This window comes from Mastomys coucha, unplaced genomic scaffold (genome assembly GCF_008632895.1).
Source record: "Mastomys coucha isolate ucsf_1 unplaced genomic scaffold, UCSF_Mcou_1 pScaffold18, whole genome shotgun sequence".
NCBI lineage: Eukaryota > Metazoa > Chordata > Mammalia > Rodentia > Muridae > Mastomys > Mastomys coucha.
This window is the reverse complement of record NW_022196900.1, coordinates 101,643,847-101,664,903: the sequence shown is the minus strand read 5'-3', so window position 1 is coordinate 101,664,903 and position 21,057 is coordinate 101,643,847. Positions and strand designations below refer to the sequence as shown.

General features: G+C 42.7%; 1 protein-coding gene across 7 annotated transcripts in view; it reads left to right on the top strand.

Moving 5' to 3' along the window:
* Vps13d (vacuolar protein sorting 13 homolog D) overlaps nucleotides 1–21,057 on the top strand; it is a 234,091-nt gene that overhangs the window by 118,443 nt on the left and 94,591 nt on the right. For all 7 annotated transcript variants that reach the window (XR_004121180.1, XM_031379407.1, XM_031379404.1 and 4 more), the window contains 8 exons: nucleotides 6,407–6,530; nucleotides 7,176–7,411; nucleotides 9,881–9,989; nucleotides 12,648–12,811; nucleotides 13,575–13,683; nucleotides 16,706–16,885; nucleotides 19,375–19,491; nucleotides 20,363–20,512. Coding sequence is in view for 6 of the 7 variants with exons in the window: in XM_031379407.1 (XP_031235267.1) it covers nucleotides 6,407–6,530; nucleotides 7,176–7,411; nucleotides 9,881–9,989; nucleotides 12,648–12,811; nucleotides 13,575–13,683; nucleotides 16,706–16,885; nucleotides 19,375–19,491; nucleotides 20,363–20,512 (1,189 nt within the window). In the remaining variant the exon portion in view is untranslated. The remainder of the gene's footprint in view (nucleotides 1–6,406; nucleotides 6,531–7,175; nucleotides 7,412–9,880; nucleotides 9,990–12,647; nucleotides 12,812–13,574; nucleotides 13,684–16,705; nucleotides 16,886–19,374; nucleotides 19,492–20,362; nucleotides 20,513–21,057) is intronic.

Below are 21,057 nucleotides of genomic sequence, written 5' to 3'. Positions count from 1 at the left end.
TCTTAGAACTTATAAACTTCCAGGGGAGTGTGAGCATTTTGGTGGGATGAGTTATAGGAGGCACTGGCAGCTTTAAGTGATGAATACAGTTTTGTGGTTTTCAGGATGTGTGAGATCCAAAGGGACTGCCTGTAACTTCAAGTTGCTGTCTGTGTTTAAATGATACCACTGATGGCAACTCTCTGTTTACTCCTGTGCATTTGAATGTTCTCTGGGGGTGTTCTGGTAAATCATCTGGCCTTCTGTTCTGTTTTCATTTCTGTTATTGTGATAAAACACCTTGACCAAAAAAAAAAAAAAAAAAAAAAAAAAGACAGCTTGAGGAAGAAAGGAATTCATTTCAGTTTATACTTTCAGGTTACAGTCCAGAATAGTGGAGAAGTTAAAGCTGGAACTCCAAACAGGTTGCCACATCACAGCCATGAGCAGAGAGAGAGAGAGAACATCACAGCCATGAGCAGAGAGAGAGAGAGAACATCACAGCCATGAGCAGAGAGACAGATGAATGTGTACACACTCACCTGCTTATTACATGTGTTTAGCTTTGTTTCCCCACTGCCATATAGTTCAGGGGTCCTTGGCCTACGGAATGGTGCTACCAACAATGGGTTAGGTCTTCTCATATTGATTCACTGAATTAAGACAGTCTCCACAGAGGTAGCCACAGGCCAACCCAGTGTGTGACAATCCTTCAATCAGACTTTTTTTCCAGGTGATTTTTCGTTATGTCAAGTTGACAAACCTAAACATCACATTTTCTTTGCTTTCCCCAGTGACCTCAGGTCCTTGTTAGAAAAATCAACCATATTCAGTGTATTTTTTTGCAATTGAACCTACAGTTTATTATACATGCTAGGTTAGCATTTTGCCACTGAGCATGTTCCTAGCCCCATCAAATAACAACAGGGTTTTTGTTGTTGGTTTTTTGTTTTTGTTTTTGTTTTTGTTTTAACCTTGAGAATGAAATGTTTTTGCTGGGTTGTTCAGCCTGACCTTGGACTTCTCTGCCACAGTGATCACCCTTATTGACCATACCCTGGACCAGCCAGTGCACATTCACATTGCTGCACACCTGTGAGGGTCTCTGCAACCACCAAGGCCAACAGAGTAAGGATTCAAGACAGGCAAGAAGGTAGTTTTGTTCAACACTGCTTAATAGTTAGTATTGATTCAAATTACTTCTGAGTAGTTTATTTTAGGCATATTGAAGTACAGCACAATTTGGTTAAAATTTTCCAGGTAATAATTAACTCAGTCTGTGTGCACAGTAATGCTTAAGACATGACTACATCGAAACTCTTTGTAAGGTACATGTGACGTCTTCCATAAAGACCGTTTCTGCAGATTGACTAGTTCATAATAAGGATCTGGGGGAAGAGCTCTCAGCCTTCTGGGCAGAGAATAGGTTGTGCGCAACCCTCCCTTGGAGGGCACAGCCATGGGTGTTCAGCACTCCTAGTTCCCCAAGTACTTATCTGTAAGCACAAAGATCTCCTTAGCCAGCCTGTGCACACTCACAGGGCTACATAGCCTTGACCAGCCAGTGCAAACACTAAGGCACACAGATGTCACAAGCATCTTTTATTCTCCTGTAGTAGTAGTTGTCTCCGAGGATTTATTTACTCAATAAAAATAGGTCTTCTCTACTTACTAATTCAACTTATATTCAATATAAGTTGATTTATTTATTCATTAAAAAATAGATCTTCCCTACTTAGTACAAACTAAAAAAAAAATCACAAAACCGTTAAGTTTCACATAAATAAATTGAAATCACACTGAGTTGCCTTGTAAAATCTGATGACAGGTTTTTAAAAATACAAGTCAGTGGGAAGACTCACTCATTCACTATGACAATAAATATAAGAAACAAGTCCAAAGCACTGTGCTGAGTTCCATTTATGCCCATAGCCTGATACTCACTGACCCCATCATACACACTAAGCCCTCTCTGTGACTGTACACTTAATTCTTCTAACACCTCTCTGGAATAAGAGCATTAGCCCAATCACTTCCACTGTACAGCTGAGGTAACTAAGGCATGAGAGGTGGAGTCGTCCAGCTGTAGAAAGCAAGGCTGGGGATTCAGGCGGGGCGTGGCCTAGGGCTGATATCTCTCCCAGTTACTGCCTCTGGTTGCTAACCTAGGCCTAGAATGTTTTCAGCCTCTGAGACTTTCTGCTAAATAAGCTTACCTGTTCTTGTTCTTTCTGAGCTCTGGCTGCCTGGTTCAATGCACCTGTTTGGGCTCAATCTACTCTTCAAACGGACTGATTCAATCTGGCATCTCTCTCAGCCTTTGAATTGCTCTGCTTGGCCTCAAAGTAACTCTAGCAATCTGTTCTGATCTTCTGGCTCCTTCTCATTCTCTCACTCATTCTTTCTTCACCTGTGTCTAGCTTATTCTCTCTTCAACCTGTCTCTGTACAACTCTGGGTAAAACCATCTCCTATCTCTGCACTGCCCCTCAAGTAGCTTCTCTTTTCTCTCTCTTCTTGTGAGAGTTGGGCAGATTCTACTCTGTCAAATCTTTTTTTGATTCATCACTTTGTCTGACACTCAATTAGACATCACTTTGAAACACAGGTGCTTCCTTCTACAAACTAACTTTACCTTAAAGGTGTGTACTAAGGGAGTGTCTGTATTCCAGCTATAAGAATTAAAGGTACTAAGGGTTGAGCCACACCACAACTAGAAAGAAGTCTTTTCAGTAAATAACATCATCTTGGAGCTCACAGAGTGATCAGATATTCTGCAACACAGGGAACCTCTAGAGCAGTGGTTCTCAACCTTCCTAATGCTGTGACTCTTTAATACAGTTCCTCATGTTGTGGTGACCCCAGACTATAAAATTATTTTATTGATACTTCATTACAGTAATCTTGCTACTGTTATGAATCATAATATAAATATCTGTGTTTTCTGATGGTCTTAGCAGACCCCTGTGAAAGATTTGGTTGATTCCCAAAGGAGTCATGACCCATAGGTTGAGAACCACTACTTCATCTCCTGGAAAACTCAGACTCTACACCAATTAAATAACTCCCCGTTCCCTTCACCCCAGCCCTTGGCAGCCCCTATTCTACATGGTATATCTAGAAATTTGACTACTCAAGAACATATATTACTGGAAATGTGCAGCATGCCTTTTTTGTTGACTATTTTCTTTTACTTAGGATCATATCCTTTAAGGTTCATCTATGTGGCATGGGTCAGTACTTTCTTCCTTTTTAAGGCTGAATAGCATCCCATCATATATCTGTTCCACATTTTGTTTATCCATCTGCTAATGGTTCCACTTTTTGGTTCCTACTTGAGTACAGATGTGCACATGGACATTCCAGACCCTGGTTTCAGTTCTTTTGTGTCTAGACACAGAATATAATCATCGGATCATATGGGCTTTTCAATTTATTTGTTTGTTTGTTTTTTGAGACAGGGTCTCACTCTGTATAGCCATGGCTGGCCTGCAATTTGCTATATAGACCAGGCTGGCCTTGAATTCATAAAGATCTGCTTGGCTTTCTGTCCTCTGAGTTCTGGGAATAAAGGTATGTGCTACCATGCCCAGCTGTAATTTTAATTTTTTTTCTTTAGTACAAGGTTTTACTGTGTTGTCCAAGATAGTCTTGAAATGGGAGCTCCACAGTGTTCCTACCTCAGCCCTCTGAGTGGCCAGGATTGCAGGTGTCGGCCACTGGCTTTATCAATTTTAATCTTTCAAGGACATGCCATGCTGTGCTTTGTTATAGTTACAGCATTTTAGTTTACTGTGAACTGTGGCTGAGGGCTCCAGATTCTCCTCAGCCAGCGTTACCAACACTTACCATTTCCTGTCGGGATATCCATCGTGGCTACTCCTAATAGCAGCAAGTGAGGATCTCCCTGTGGGTCATTGTCTCTGAGCTACTGTGTATTAAGCTCCAGGTTCTCAGAAATGCCAACAGATGCTGTGCTACCAAGCCTCGACTCTCACAATGGCACTGATTTTTCCAGTGGTCATTTCGTGGCTTGCTGGCCATTTGTCCGCCTTCACTGGATCTGAGTGTTGTTGCTTTTTTGGATGTTTGCCCTGACCAGGCATACGATTTCCAGTCTCTTAGTCTGCCCGTTCATGCTACTGCTTGTCTTCTGGGAGAATGTTGTTGTTGAATCAGTTTATCGGTACTTTGGTTGCTTTTTGAGAACAGTTGAGAACAGTTGTCAGATCCTGTGCCATGAAGCTGTTTCCTTTGTTTGCTTTATGGTTTATGGTCTTGACTCATGTGTGATACTTGTGAGGAGGGTCCACTTGTCTCCAGTGTGGTATGGTTTATGGTCTTGACTCATGTGTGATGTACTTGTGAGGAGGGTCCACTTGACGCATGTGTGTGGTGTTCTTGTGAGGAGGGTCCACTTGTCTCCAGTGTGGATGTTCAGCTTCTCCAGGATGTTGGAAGGCATTTGGTAGTCCTTACAAGGGCTCTGTTTCTAGGCTTACCGTTCATTCACTGGCCTGTCTATGTGCTAGCATTAGTGTTGATTGCTGTAGCTTCATAGTACCTTTTGAAATGAGCAACAAGAGACCTTCAGCTTAGTTTTGGTGGCTCTTTGTTCAGAATTCCTGAGATCTATAGAAATTTTATGATCTTTATCTATTTCTGCTAAAAATATGCTTTTGGGAGCCATTTGTTGGACTGGGATTAAACATGATTACTTTAAAGAGGTGAGGGTGGGGTGGAAAGGAAGGTGTGTGCCTTGTGGTAATCCTTTAAAAATGGCTTCAGTGTGTATTCTAAGCTACCAGGTGACCAGTGCCATCCATTTCTTTTCCTTTCCCTAGTGTTTCATCTGGAAACAATTTGAATGGGAAGTCTCAGGAGCAGCACAGGGAGGCTCTTCCATCTCACACTTCCACTGATGTCAGCTGTTTGCTAAGTCCTACTTCTGTCCCTTCCTCCCTTCCTCTCCCCACCCCCGCTCGGAGGCTTGCATGTGCAAGCACACCTTGCTGAACTGTAGGAAAATAAGTTGAGGTCATCATGATATGTGAGCTGTATTAATCTAGCACCTACCACAAATGATGGTTATGATATACTTCTAGGGAAATATCTTCATGTTTTTAAAAAAATAATAATACTATGACTATGATAACATTAGTACACATGCAAGGAATTTAGTGCCTACACAATAGTTTCTAATAAATAATCTGTTCAGACTGAATGAATGGGCGAGCTTTCCTTCACTGCAGCCCAATCTTTCTGATCCGGTCAGCAGTCACTTATCTAATGTAGCTGCAGAAAGTACCTCTTGTGGTGGGAGTTGGCCCACCTGTCCCTTTTGTCTGTCAGCCAGTGATGTTTGTCAGTTGCTCCCATGGCGCTGTCATGTAGTGCATGTTCATTTTTGTATTTGAATGCTGGTACCCCGTTTGTAGATTAGGTCAGTCCTTGGCCTGAATAGTTTCAGCTTATGTGATGCGCGTGTCTCCTTTTCACATCAGAAGGCCTGTGGCACATTGATCTGGTTACTTGTGTACTTTGATCACTTGGCTGTCATGGTGCCCACCATTGTGCCCACCCGCTCCCCGTGCTGCAGAGTCACCTTTCCATCTTCGTAAAGAAGACTAACCCAATTGAAGGATTATTTAAGCACAGTATTCTGTTTCTCCAAAATTTTTATACAACTGGAACTATTTATTATGTAAGGGATTGGAAATGATTTTCTAATTTCTTCATTTGTTAATTGATATTCTCCTGCAAAAACAAGTTCTTTTTAAACTCTAGTAATATATCTTAATGGAGTGCACATATATATATACAGTACAACATTGTACCTCTTCCCTCAGGGTCTTGTATGGCTCTGGTGAGGCTTGAACTCACTATGTCCCAGAGAATGGCTTTGACTGCCTGAACTACACCATAACCCCTTCATGGGTCTTCATAGAAGAATATTATCTGAAAACACGATCAGGAAATCACCATTTTGTGCTTTGTTCTCAGTTTCTACTTTCTGAGTTTTAAAAGCTTTATTCTTAATTATATGTATGTATGCTTGTCTATGTGTGTGTGTGTATGTATGGTGTGAAGCTGGTATCTGAGGAGGGCCAGTTAGATCACCTGAGCCTGGAGTTACAGTGTTGAGCCTGTCCATGTGGGCTTTGCAAGAGCTGTGTGGGGGCTCCTACCCGCGGAGCCTCCTCCTCCTGCTGAGCCCCACAGTGTTGTGACTAAGGAATGAAGGGGCTGCAGCCTATCTCCTCCTTTTCTTTTTTTTTTTAAGATTTATTTTTATGTTACGTGCATGAGTGTTAGTGTGCATGCGTGTTTGTGCATCACATGTGTACCTGGTACCCTCGGAGCTCAGAAAACATCAGATTTCCTGGACCTGTCTCCTTTTAACCCGGCCTTTGGTCCTTGTTCTGCAGGGACACCCTGGGGAAATGCTTCTTCCTCCGAGTGGAGATCACTCTCCGAGGAGCGACTTACAGGATCTCCTTCAGTGACACAGAGCAGTTACCACCTCCTTTCAGAATTGACAACTTTTCCAAGGTACCAATGCTTCTGAGGGTGGGCTGCTCATGTGGTACAGGGTAGAAGACATTGGCACAGTGCATGCAACACTTCTGTGGCCCTGAAATCCCCACTCTTAAGGGATGGTTTCAGGTGCTGTTGGTATTATTTTTGGATTTGCCTATTTATTTTATGTGTCTGAGCATTTTGTCTGCATGTTTATGTGTGTGCATCACATGTGCCTGGTGTCTTCATAGATCAAAAGAGGGTGTTAGATCCCCTGGAACTAGAGTTATAGATGGTTGTAGTCACCATGTGAGTACTGGGAATCGAACCCAAGTATTCCACAAGAACAAGTACTTTTAACCACTAAGCCACCTCTCTAGCCACTTCTGCTAATTATTTTAATGGCTGGCCTCCCTCATCCAGATTAAAGTAAACCTTCTGCTCCCAAAAGAATTTGGTTGGCACAGTGTTTTCTGTAGACATGCTATATAGGCAGAGGAAAAAATAATATTGCCCAGTAACCGTTGAATATACTGCTGTTGCTCAATTACAGTGAGAATTTCTGTAGTCCTAAATGTTAAATGGAAATCATAAGGTTCTGTTTCTTGTTATAGTCTGTGTCTGAGTGTGTGAGTGCCACAGTGGACACTGCCCTGAATGAAGCCCTCTGCCCTCTAGGTTCCTGTTGTCTTCACTCAGCATGGGGTAGCTGAACCCAGGCTTCGGACTGAAGTGAAGCCCATGAAGTCACTGGATTATGCCTGGGATGAGCCCACCCTCCCACCCTTCATCACCCTGACCGTTAAGGGGGCAGGCTCATCGGAGATCAACTGCAATATGAACGACTTCCAGAATAACCAGCAGTTGTACTATGAAAATTTCATCTACATTGCTGCCACCTACACGTTCTCCGGGTAATTCTGGACTTAATGCCTGTGTATGCAAAGCAGAATGTTCTAACTGTTCACTGGTTTTAAATTCCACGCACTTTCCAAAGAGACAAGTGACAGCTGATCCCTTCTTTCTTTACAAATCTCAGGCTCGGGGTCTATCTTGAGAGACTTGTCCGCATCCTCATTGGTAGCTTGATCTCTCCAGCGTCTCAACTCTTCTTTGAGGATCTCCCCCCCACCTTTCCTCTTGCCATCTTCCACTCCTCCACCCCCACCTCCACCCCAAGCATGGAGCCTAGCATTAAGCAACACTGACCAGTCTTTTCCTGGGTGTCAAATTCCTGCAGTGTTTATCGTGACCTTGGGCTGGTATTGTTTGTTTTCCTGGGTAGTTCCTATGGCACTGACCAGTGTGACCTGCTTAAAGGTTAGTGCCTGCGAAACCAGTTCTGTCTAGTTGCAAGTCTCATGTGCTTCTTGTTTTCTCTAAGTTCCAGCAGCCACTGAGTTCCCTGATGGAGACTTTGAACTTAGAGGCTGGAGAGAGGAGCTCTTGGGAACCCTGGTACAGTGGGACAGTTCCTGGACCCCATTGGGGTGCTAGGAGTTGGAACCAGTTTTTAGTGTATACTTCACAATGTTGGTGTGCATTCTTGGAAGAATTAATAACGGAGAAGAAAAAATAGGGACTTTTATTTTTATTTTCATTGAGAGTCAGATTTCCATAACAGAAAACCATTTCAAACTGAACAGTTAGTGGCATTTACTATATTTATCACTTTGCCAATTTCATCAAAACATTTTTGTTGTCCCTGAAAGAACCTCCACTGGCACTTGCTCCTCATCTCCTTACTCCCAGACCTCAGCAACCACTGACCCACTTCACTTCCTGCCCCTGTGGGCTTTGCTAGCTGGGTATAGTCCTTGCAGTTAGGGTCACCTCCCTGACCTCTTGTCTGGCACCTTTTATTGAGTGTAATGTTTTGGGTTCAGCCACATCGTGCTTTGTGACTCTGCCTTTTTGAAATGTGTGGTCTGTGTGGGCCTGAGAAATGCCAGGCCTATGCCCTTGCCATCTGTCCATCTAATTGGTAGGCAGCCCACTGTTTGTACAGCTTTTTGCAGGTTTTGCTCTCTAATGCTATGGATTGTCTTTTTTATTTTTTGATGGTATCATTTAAAGAACAAAGTTTTTCCATTTCAATGAAATCTAATTTGTTGAATTTTGTTATGCTTTTGATGACCAGAGATGAATTTTTAACTAAACTCAGCAGTACTTTTTGTAATAGTAAAGACTGATGCAGACAGGCAGGTGATCTAAATTAAGCATTGTGCTCACAGTCCAGGGCTTTATCCATAGGCTGAAGTTCTTGGGATTGGAAAGCCAAGGGCAGTGGCAAGTGCTTGTAACACCAGCACAGCAGGCAGACATGGGCAGGTCCTGAGCCTTGCTGGCCAACCAGTTTAACTGAAACAGTCCCAGGTCCAACAAGACCCTGTCTCAAATAATAAGATATAGAGTAATTGAGGCAGACATCCAGTGTGGACCTCTGGCCTTACTGTGCAATGTACACATACAGGTGAGTTTACCTAGCCACATATATACAGTCCCCAATACCCTACACAAATGATGATGATAAGATGATGATGAGGAAAAATATTAAAAAATGCCCCAAGCTGAACAAGACTGCAACATTCCATAAAGCTTGGTAGTTTTAAGCACGGTGTCTATTGGCCCATTGTATTCTTGTCATCCTAATGCTTTATTGGGATATCTGCCTTGGTTTTGCCATGTCCCCCTTAAAGATTAATGCTCATTGTTTCATGTCTTAATTTTGTGCCAGAGAAATTATGAGGAGAGGGAAAATGCTTGAGTTTTGTGTTCTTTTTTTTTTTTTTTTGGTTTTTCGAGACAGGGTTTCTCTGTATAGCCCTGGCTGTCCTGGAACTCACTCTGTAGACCAGGCTGGCCTCGAACTCAGAAATCCGCCTGCCTCTGCCTCCCAAGTGCTGGGATTAAAGGCGTGCGCCACCATCGCCCGGCTGAGTTTTGTGTTCTTACAAATAAACCTTGAATTGTGCAAGGGTAGGGGCAGCTCTAAGCCTGTGTCCTGTCTAGCTTTTTTTCTGTATTTTGCGAATTTTTGTTTGTTTTGAGACAGAGTCTTTCTGTATAGCCTGGGTTCTCTTTTACTTCAGTTTCCTGAGTGCTGAGATTACAGCACAGGCTCAACTTTTTTGTTCTTTTTTTGTTTGTTTGTTTTGTTTTTGTTTTTTGAGACAGGGTTTCTCTGTATTGCCCTGGCTATCCTGGAACTCACTTTGTAGACCAGGCTGGCCTCAAACTCAGAAATCCCCCTGCCTCTGCCTCCCAAGTGCCAGGATTAAAGGTGTGTGTGCCATCACTGCCTGGCTAACTTTTTTGCTCTTTAATAGAGATTTATGCTTTGTTCTGTGTGTGCATGTGTGCACTCATTTATTTCCTCTTAGTTTGCAGGAGGGAAAAGGAAGACCTGTGGCTTCCCACAAGGCAATAACCTGTGCAGAACTTGTCTTGGATGTGTCTCCAAAGACTCAGAGAGTCATCCTGAAAAAGAAGGTAAGAGCTCAGGGCTGGCAGTAAAAATTGGTCAGAGATCTCATAAATGACAGGAAGAGTGATAGTGAATAGTTGAAACTGAAAGATGACATGAGTTAGGGTCGGCAGAGATGCAGCATCCACTCTCAGGGGAGGAAGATCACTGAATTGTCATTCGGAATGCATAGATCAGAGGAGTCTGCATAGTTTAAGTTCTACAATGGGCCCTGATGGAGGGCTGTGTTTACACTAATGTGTCCCCACATGTGGCATAAGGTAGCTTATTCATAATCAGTTGTACTTTGAGGTTATGCAAATCTGGATAGATTTCCAATAGTCATGGGCCACTCGAAATCCACTCAGCCCAATGGACTTCTCCCTTCCTTCCTCAGTCCCACCTTAGGTTTAGAGACTAAATTGATAGCAAAGAGGAAAAGGGCACTCAGAAAGATGATGTGTCTCCATTTTCTAAGAGAATTCTGGTTGGTTCCAGCTTAGGACAGTAAATCCCTGAAGGCCAGGTGTCCTCACTGGGCGACTAGCTCCTACCTCAGCCTGCAGCATCTGAGCTACTTCTTCTGTTGGCTGGGACTGTGGGCATATGTGAACACAGGCAAGGCTGTGGGAGCTGCCTGGGAGCTCAAGGCTGACTTTGATGTCATCAGCATGGACCGCAGTTCTAGCAGCAGAAGAGGTGCTGAACAGCTTCAATTGGAAGCTGGTTTTCTCATTCCTCCTGAGCTGCATTTTCATACCAAGTTCCTAGGGGTTTTAAAGGAAGCATCTAAGGTCCTATATATATGAAGTGCTATGTCAGACATGTGAGGGTAACAGAATAGCACACAGTTCTGAAGACACAGCCATGCCAGGCTCACACTAAGCACTTAGTGCTTATTACACTTAACACAAGAACTTGAAGAGGTAGGTTAGTTTGCCCATTTGACAGGTCAGGAAGCAGGCTCCAAGAGCTTAGATGCCTCATCTACATTACTCAGGCTATAACTAGTTCACTGTGACTGGTTGGGTCTCAGATCTGGCCATTTTTACTCTGATGTTCACATTATAACCTTTGGTTTCTACTCTGTAGGATATAGCTTAGTAGCTACACTGCCCAGCCCTAGGTTCAATTCCTAGTACTTGATAAGAAAAATTATAGAATGAAAAAAACTAACTTTCTGGCACACGTGTATCATGTGAATAAATTAGTGGGTACCAGGGGTGTCCACTGCTGTGGTGCAGCTCCTGTATGCTAGGAGTATGGGACCCTGAGAGTTGCAGCTTTGGTAGAAATGTCCCTACGATGGGGTTATGTGGATTGTATTAGGGAGGCACCATGAAAGAACAGTTGAGTACACTCTAGAATTGGAAGGGTCAGATTTGTTCGACTGCACAGCAGTTCCGACAGTGTGGGGAAGTTACTTCTTCTCCCCAAGCTATAACTTCCTCTTCTATAAGGTCAGTGACAACATGTACCTTGTTGGATTATTTCCAGGGTTAAATGAATTACTGTATCTAAATTCTTCAGACCAAGGCTTGACCTGCAGCAGAGTCTCAATAAGTATCATTACCTAAAGTATATAAGGGGTTAAATAAACTCCTTTGACAGACCTGGAAGCATAATTGCAGTATTTAAACATTTTAGTAAATAATATACATTGAAATTAGAAACAATCAACAAAAAATAAACTTTAAATTCAACCAAGCTAATACTTGATTGTAGTCAATTTGTAACTGTTGAGACCATAAACATGGGAAGGCGTGAGGGTGCTGCTGTCCCAGCTCTAGCAAGTTACAAGAATGCCAGATACAGGGACTGGATTGTGTCTGTTCTTGGGATAACTGTACTTTCTTCTGGACTGAAGACACCTGAAGTCATCATCACATGCAACAGTGGTAATCATGGCAACATAGCTAGGTAGGAGACTGGCCAGTCGTTGGCTTCTGATTGTTTTTTTTTAAGGATCAATATTAAGTCTATAGGTTATAAAATTTTCTTTAACATTTATTTTAGTTATTTTATACATGTGTGTATCTATTCAGTGGGGGGTGAGGGGGCTGTGCACTCATCAGTGCACCTTACCTTGGAATACAGGTAAGGTCCTCAGATCACCACCTGGAGCTGGAGGCTGGAGTTATAAGCAGTTTTGATTTGCTGTCTGATGTGGGTGCTGGGAAGTAAACCTCATGGGCCCTCTGCAAGAGCACACATACTCTTAACCATGAAGCCATCTCTCCAGTCTCAAAGAATACTTCTTAAAAAGTTTGTACCACTTTCAAATTTTGGTTGCTTGGTTTAGGGGTTTAGTATGGCCCGGTGAGCTGGCTAGGGTTTACCACATAGTCCTGATGACCTGAGTTTGAGCCCCAGTTCTAATGGTGAAAGGAGAGAACCAACTCCTGAGAATTGTCCTTGGACTTCCACACATGTGCATCATTAGACACACATGGTGGCACTCAACATACATTATACACACATATGTATACTAATAGCAAAATAAAATTAAAAAATGAACGAGTTTGGCATACTTGATCTAACTAGAAACTTACAATAATGAAATGTTATTTTAGTATTTTTGTGGAATGGGAACATCTAAGTCCAGTGGTAACTGGAGAAGCTCCTTGTCCCACTGTGAGGGACAGGGCTAGCTGTGGCTGCATCTTTGTGTATCTGCCCATTAGGAACCAGGAAAGCGCTCTCAGCTCTGGAGGATGACAGGGACAGGAATGCTGGCCCATGAGGGCTCTGCAGTGCCCCACAACCCCAACAAGCCCGCAGCCACACGCTCCATAGAGGGGTCTGCTATTCTAGACATCGCTGGCCTGGCTGCCGTGACAGACAACAGGTAAGCTGCTGGGTAACTGTTGAGTCAAGTTCATTACGTTCAAATAAATTCTCTAAACTGTCGTGAGAATTTGTATGTTTTGATTTTTTTCCCTTAATGACTGATACCTATCAAATTCTTAGGTACTATTTAATTTTAAAGTTGTGACAGTACCCATACAAGTGTTAAAAAGATCAAATAGTAAGATATTTTATAGAAAATAAACATTTATTTAAGAAAATTTCAGTCTACTCTTGTTCTCTAAAATTGAACTGTTTGTATTTTAAGTTTTTCTTATATTGTGTTAAATCTTTCAAGAAGAAAGACTATTTAGCAGCACTACTCATCCCTGTGTTTTATGAGTAACTTGGGTCAGTTTACATGAATTACTTTAGCTTAAATAAGTTACTTATATATTAGTTTCTCCATAAAATCATTGTGTTTGTATTTTTAATTGTTACTCCATTTATTTCCAAAAATGTGTACTTTAACACACATTAAGCAAAGTGTTTAGAAGTGTTTAAAACCTAAAGACAGTTGACAATTTCGACTGTTCAGTGCATAGCCTCTTCGTGCCTGCAAGATAGCTTGCTCTGCGAGACACGAGCACCTTGGTTTTGGTCTCCATTCTGTTCTTTTGATTTTCCTTGTGGAAGATCAAAAAGGCTGAACTATGATGCCCATTAGATTGCAGGGCCAGGGTGCTGGTAAGCAGAGGGGCAGAGCCTCAGATTCTCCTAAGGCTTCTATCTAGAAATAGACCTCATTGTATGTCTCTGTTCAGATATGAGCCACTGATGCTGAGAAAGCCAGATCGTAGGCGCAGCACAACACAGACCTGGAGCTTCCATGAAGGAAAATTGACCTGTGGCTTGCATGGGCTGGTTGTTCAGGTCAGTTGCTTTTGACATCCTAACTCTCAAGGTCAAAACAAAACCTCACCTATGTTTTACATGATGAATTATTCAATGGGAAAAATTAATCACAGCACAGGGCTCTCTACTTACTTCACTTTTGTTAAAGGCAGTCAAGAAACCTTTGCTGTGAATCTGTGTGTTCCTACATGGGAAATGTTATTTCCTTTTTTTAAGACTTAATTTTATTTTAAAATGTTTATAATTGAAATAGAATTACATCACTTAACGCCTTCTCTTTCCCCTTTCCAGTGCCTCCCACTACCCTTTCTCCACTCCCTCCCATGCTCCCACAGCCTTCACATTGCTAGCCTCTTTATCAGGCCTGAGCACTCTGCGTTGAATAACTGATTTAGGTGACTCGTCATTGGGAGAGACCAACTCTCTTTCTCCTGCAGTCAGGAGTTGCCTATAGTTCTTCCTCTGGGGTGGGACTTACAGAACTTCCCCCTTCCATGTTAGCATGTTTGTGGATATTGCCATTGTTCCTGTTGTCTTTATAAAGCCATTTGTAGGAGAAAATATTTCTCAGCAGGATTTGTGGTATTCTGGCTCTTACAATCTTTCTAATCCCACAGCTCCTGCACCGATGACTCAAGATTATTTTATTTTAATTATGTGTATGTGTGTGCATATATGTGTGAGTATGTGTACATAGTAGTACAGGTGCCTGCAGAGTTGGGAAGAGCATGTCAGTCCTGGAGCTGGCATTACAGGTGGTTGTATGCTACTTGATGTGGGTGCTGGGAATGGAACTTAGTTCCTTTGCAAGAGCAGCAAGCTCTTTAATCACTGAGCCATCTCTCCGCTCCACAGAAGTTGTTCTTGAAGATGACAGACCAAGGATGTTAGAAGTAGCTGTCCTATGTGATAGCTTTTTTTACTTTTGTTCTTGGTTTCTCTGAAAAATTTTTTCCCTGATGACATAAATTACCTACCTTACTTTTTAAAAGAAGGGGGAAAAGTATCCACTACAAGCCTAACACTGAGGTGGGTGGCTTAGTTTTAGATCCTGGAAGCTACAGTAGTCTCATCTAATGTGTAAGCGTTGGGCATGAGTTGTACGATATCGTCTTTTCTTCTTCCTCCTCCTCCTTCAATAATTACTTTTCCAGTATTCTTTCATTTCTTTCTAATTTTTTTGAGATTATATTGTATCACTTTCCCCTTAAATCCCTTCAAACCTTTCCATATCCTCTCTTTGCTTTCTTTTGAATTCATGACTTTTTTTAATTGTTAAATACGTGTGTGTGTGTGTGTGTGTGTGCGTGTGCGCATGTATGTGTGTGTACTTTTATGTCTATGTTTTCAAGGCTGACTATTTTGTATTACATAACCAATTTGATGCTTCTAATTTTGCTTATTGCTACATTCTTAGTGGTATTAAAATTAGCATTTTGTTGTAGAAAATGTGATGGGGAAGACTACTAGACAGTTTTCTTTGCCCCGAACTCAGCCAATCTGTGGCAGAATAAATTTTCATATACTTTATAAGCAAATATATACTTGGAAAATTAATTGTCAGGCATTTAGATTTCTGCCTTTTCTTTCTTTGCATCTGAGGTGAGCAGGTAGAAGGGTCGCTTGTAGGGTTAAAGCAGCACAGTGACTGTGTGTGCAGATCTGCCCTTTGTGGGACTCACACAGAACACGGCAGTCCAGCAGCAGGCCCTTGGCATAGTCAGTATTTCTCTCCTCGGCGGAGTCAGGCTGTTCTCTCACATGGTGCTGTGTCCAGCCATAAGAAGCCTCTTGTGTTTGGTGAGATTTATTTTCTTTACCTCTGTGGCCCTGAGCATTGCTCATCAAAGGCCAGCTGCTTACTTATGTGAAGCACACATCTGGAGTGGATTTGGGATTTTCAATTAGCAACACAATTCAGACTTCTAGAGGCAGAAGAAGGCTTGTTATAATTGGTGGGTTCCGGGTCTGACCCTGACTTACTTCTAGTTTTTTTGTTTTTTTTTTTTTAAGTCCATGTAATTCCAATTTTCGTGGAGCATTTTCCTCCCACCCAAATCTCCTTTCAATGTTTGCTGTTTCCTGGATCTGCCCACCATTTCTTTGCTGTGAATGCGTTCTGGTTAGGGAACTGGGCTTGTTTCATTCCTATGCTAAGTACAGCAATAGAAGACTTGCAAACATTTTCTGACCTGCCCTTTCCAAGTTATGTATGTACTTTCTAAACTTACCCTTATGAAAGGCTTTCATTGTATTAAAACCTGCCCTGTATATCTCAGTACTTAAAATGAACAAAGTGGGTGGGCATGGTGGTACATACAGACAATCCCTACGGGAGGCGATGAGTTTGAAGTTGCCCATGCAAAAGAACAAGGCCGTGTTCTAAAACCAAAGCCAAGAAAAGGTATTGAAATATGCTTGTTGTCTCTAGCCTTTGGCATGTCCGCATGGGCCTTGCCCTGTGGACCTGCCCTTCATGTGAGGAACATAGCAGGACTAGGACTCTCCCAGAAGCTTGCCAAACTGTATTCCCATTTGTATTACAGTTGAAAAGTGGCATGGATTGGCCTATTTGGTTGTTTTGCCTTCAGCATAGGGGAAGTTTTTATTTTAGAACTGGCTTTTTAATTGGAAAGTTGAGTGATAAATGATCAGTTTTATAACAGTTAAGGTTTTTAGGCAAACCTCAATGATAGTACTCAAGGAAACAAAGCTGGCTTTGGCTGCTTTATATAAACTTATCTTTAGTGATTGAGGCTTACTAGAAGGTGGAGTAAAACCAATCCACTGTCTCTGTAGGGTTACCTCTTATTATGTGTACATGTAACTTTCTCAGCTAATGCAGTAAACTTAGCTCGCCATTATATACAGTCCTATTTATTTATTTATTTATTTATTTATTTATTTAAATTTTCAAGACTAACAAATCGTAGCTCCTCAAAGGAGAATTTCAGTTCATTTGTTACCTAGGCAGTATGCTGAATTGTCCAAGTCTGTGCTTTGGCCTTTTCTTGTACATTTTTATTTTGACATCTTTTAGGCCAAAGGAGGACTTTCTGGATTGTTTGACGGAGCGGAAGTTGTTCTTGGTCCTGACTCATCTGTGGAGCTGTTGGGGCCAGTTCCACCAGAACAACAGTTTGCTAACCAAAAAATGAGGCCTGGTTCTGGAATGTTGTCCATAAGAGTCATCCCAGATGGACCAACGAGAGCACTCCAGGTAAGATGTGGAAGCACCCACACAGCTCATGTCCTCTCCTTCCCACCCGCATGATCAGCTGTTTAACAAGTATTTATTTTACTGTATTCACATCCTGGATGGGCTTGGTCTCCATTACAAAGTTGTATGGGATCTAGAGTAGAAGTGAGTGCAAATATAAAGTTAAGCAAAGTCTGAAAATGCTTAGGGTTTAACCAGGCGTGGAGGTGGTTGCTCATACTCTGCTTTTAAGAGGCTGAGGCATGAGGATCACTTGTTCAAATTCAAGGCCAGCCTGGTTACATGAGAAGAACTTTATCTTCAACATATAAGAATTTAAAAAGATGCCGGGCAGTGGTGGCGCACACCTTTAATCCCAGCACTTGGGAGGCAGAGGCAGGTGGATTTCTGAGTTCAAGGCCAGCCTGGTCTACAGAGTGAGTTCTAGGACAGTCAGGGCTACACAGAAAAACCCTGTCTCAAAAAAACAAAACAAAACAAACAAACAAACAAAAAAAAAACAAAGAATTTAAAAAGATAAGAAAAATGCATCCTGGTATTCTCAGTGTTGTTAACTATTTTACTCATTTTTAAAACAATTGATGACTGACTACTCACGAAAGGAGCTTTTCTATTCAGACAAGTGCAATGGTGTGTCACGAGGGGAGCGAAGGGCCTGGGCTTTGAGGCTGAGGGAATGCCTGCTGACAAGACATAATACTCACTGAGCAGTAAGTTAACAGAAAGTGAACCTGGTAGAGAAGGCAAGGCAGAGGGTTTCACCATGTTGGGCATGCTCCCACAGAGCATTTCTCAGCAGCATTTCAGTTACCAAGCACGTGCCAGTGAGCCGACAGTCTGAATTCCATCCTCATAGTTTACCTTAGGGCATAGACAGCTGCTGAGAGAGAAGTATAGGAAGGATTGTATTAGGGTTCTCTAGAGGAACAAAACGTCTAAAATTATTCTAAATGTCTAAAATTATGTGTGGATATTAAAAGCAGATTTATTGGACTGGCTTATAGACTGTGGCCCTGCTAGTCCATTGATGGCTATCCTGCCCAAAGGGCCAAGAGTCTGTAGTTGTTAAGCCACAAGACTGGATGCCTCAGCTGTTCTTCAGTATGCATTGGGATCCTGAAGAAGTAGATTCTAATATCAGTAAAGGAATGAATGCTTCAGCAGCAGAAGAGAGGAGACACAGGCAAAAAGTAAAACCATCCTTATTCCATGTTCTCTTATATAGACTGCCATCAGACATGGCCCAGACTTAGGATGAGTCTTTGCAGCTCAAAAGATTGACTAAGAAAACCTCCACAGGTATGCCCAAATGCTTGGGTTTTAGTTAACTCCAGATACAGTCAAGTTGACAGCCAGCACTAGCCATCACAGTTATATAGTATTTGGGAAGCTGAGTAGTAAAGAAACTGGTATTGGCATATGATAAGAAGTAAGTCTAGAGACAGGTTCGGGACCTGCGATTCACACTAACCGTAGAATGTTTTGTCCAAGGCAGGGAAGAGTCAGGGGTTGTCGTGAGAAAAGATTGATCTGAGATAATTCATTGGCTACAGTGTTAAGAAGATTGGAGGCAGAGAAAGCCCAGCTAAGAGGCTCTGGCATGAAGATCAGAAATGGTGGCTTAAAGCAAACTGCCAGGTTAGGGGAAGAGAAGCTAATCCAAAGGAAGCTGACTGAGTACTCAGTGACTGAGTGTGGGTGGGGGCCTGAGGCAAAGTGGCCTCTCGGAATCTGTTCTAGGTAGCAAGGGGGATAAAGGTCCACATCACTAAGCAAAATTGCAGAACAGATTTGAGGGAAATTAAGTTGGCAAATGCTAGGCTAAATTAACACGGTTCTCTGTGATGATGTCCAAAAGCCATTGTGACTTCTGATCTGGAGCTCAAGGTGAGATGTGTGTTGTAGATGCAGGCATCAGTCACAGAGTAAGAGCTGAGGGAAATAAGACAGTGGAGTATGTCAGTATTCTGATACAACATGAGTAATACCGCTTTATAGAGGCAAAAGGAACTGAACTGCAGAGGCCTGCCTATGCTCTGCCTGTGTTCTCTCAAGCCTGTCTTTGAGGCCTACCTGTACTCTGTAAGGCCTGTCCTTGCTCTGTGAGGCCTGTCCTTGCTCTGTAAGGCCTGTCCTTGCTCTGTGGGACTTGTCCTTGCTCTGTAAGGCCTGTCCTTGCTCTGTAAGGCCTGTCCTTGCTCTGTGGGACCTGTCCTTGCTCTGTAAGGCCTGTCCTTGCTCTGTAAAGCCTGTCCTTGCTCTGTGAGGCCTGTCCTTGCTCTGTGAGGCCTACCTACACTGAGGCATCCAAAATATTTAGCTGAATAGAGTGTTAGACTCGGAATTGCACCTGCTTCATTATTGCGCAGATCTTGCTCTAGCAGCCTGGGAGGCCATTAGCTTCTGTGGTTTTCCTGGCCATGTAGTGACTCTTGACCAATAGTTGACATGGAAGTGTGAGCCCTCCTTTTGTTCTGTTTTGACTTCAGATAACAGACTTCTGCCAGCGGAAAACTGAGCGCTCATCATATGAAGTGGAAGAACTTCCCGTTACAGAGCAGGAACTGCAGAAACTGAGGAATCCAGACACACATCAGGAGGTGGAAGTAAGTTTACCAGTTTATTTATACATGTGTTCATGTGTGTGGTTGTGGTACCACGGAGTGTGTCAGATCAGAGGGGAACTTGCAACAGTCAGTTCCCTCCTTCCACCTCTACCCACTGCACCATATTGCCAGTCCACCTTACCCACTGCACCGTATTGCCAGTCCAGACAGTAAGTTTTTGAAATGCTGCAGATTAACTTTCTTGGTCACCCATTGGTTGAGAATTTGCTTGTTGAGTGTGAGCTCTTGACTGTGCGGTGCTCATTGTGTTTACTGTTAATCACTCGTGTGTTTATGACATTCGAGTGATGTCTCACCAAGTAACAGATGTGACAACGGAGGCTGAGTGATCCAGATTTTAATAGTATTTAGAGAATAAGAAAATTGACATTTTTTCCTTCATTTGACTCAAGTCTTTCTTCCTCTGTCTTTGGGCTTTGGGAAGAGAATGACAAGCTTGAGGTCGAGATAAGATGAGCATGAGGGGGCATGCTTACTTGATTTTGGTGAACAGTATTTAATCAAATGCCTGTGTGGAGCCATGTCAGATGCTGTGAAAATGCACAGAATAACCCTAACAAGGAAAGAGGTTCTAGAATAATCACTCTCCCTGTACTGTGCAACATCTGTGTGTGCTGGGTAAAGTGTCTTCACACCCCAGTGGCATTGTGACCTGACCGAGGAGGCCATCCAAAGTGGAAGGCTTGGCTTCCCGGGAGATTGGGACATTTGAGCCAGAAAGGTAACTGTCAAAACTATACTCTTGAGAGGTAAAGAGAAGAGAGACTGGAAAGCCTTTTATGTCTGTGTATGCCTCTGGCTTCTATGAGCCCTGTTATAAACAATTGATTGGGTTTTGATTTCGTTTCAGGTGCTTGTGCGGTTAGAAGGTGGAATTGGTGTCTCTTTAATTAACAAAGTCCCAGAAGAACTGGTCTTTGCAAGCTTGACAGGAATCAACATCCATTATACTCAACTGGCAGCCAGTCACATGCTTGAGCTTAGCATACAGGATGTGCAGGTACCAGGATAAGAGTGATGTCTGAATGCTCGTTTATGTGTGTATCTGTGTTTGTATGTGTGCACATGAGTGCCAGTGCCAAGGGAAGACAGATCTGGAGTTAGAGACAATCGTGAACCACTCAGTCTGGATGCTGGAAACCATGCCCAGGTCCTTTGCAAGACCTGCAAGTACTCTTTATGACTGAGCCATCTCTCCAGTCCATGGAGGAAATATCTAATCATCCTGTGAAGAGCTTCCACCTCAATTCGTCTCACAGATTCTCTACGTTTTTGAGACAGGGTCTTACTATGTAGCTCTGGCTGGCCTATAACTTATAACTGTATAGGACCAGGCTGGCTAGGAACTCACAGAGAATCTGCCTGCCTCTGCCTCTTGAGTACTGTCAACAAATGCATGGTCATTATGCCTGGCAGTATGAACCAAGATGAATTCCCAATTGTACGGCTGATATGTGAATAGCTTAATTAGCTAATGGGAGTGATGGCTGGTGCACACACAGCGTGCACGTGCTGGTCAGGAGTGATGGCTGGTGCACACACAGC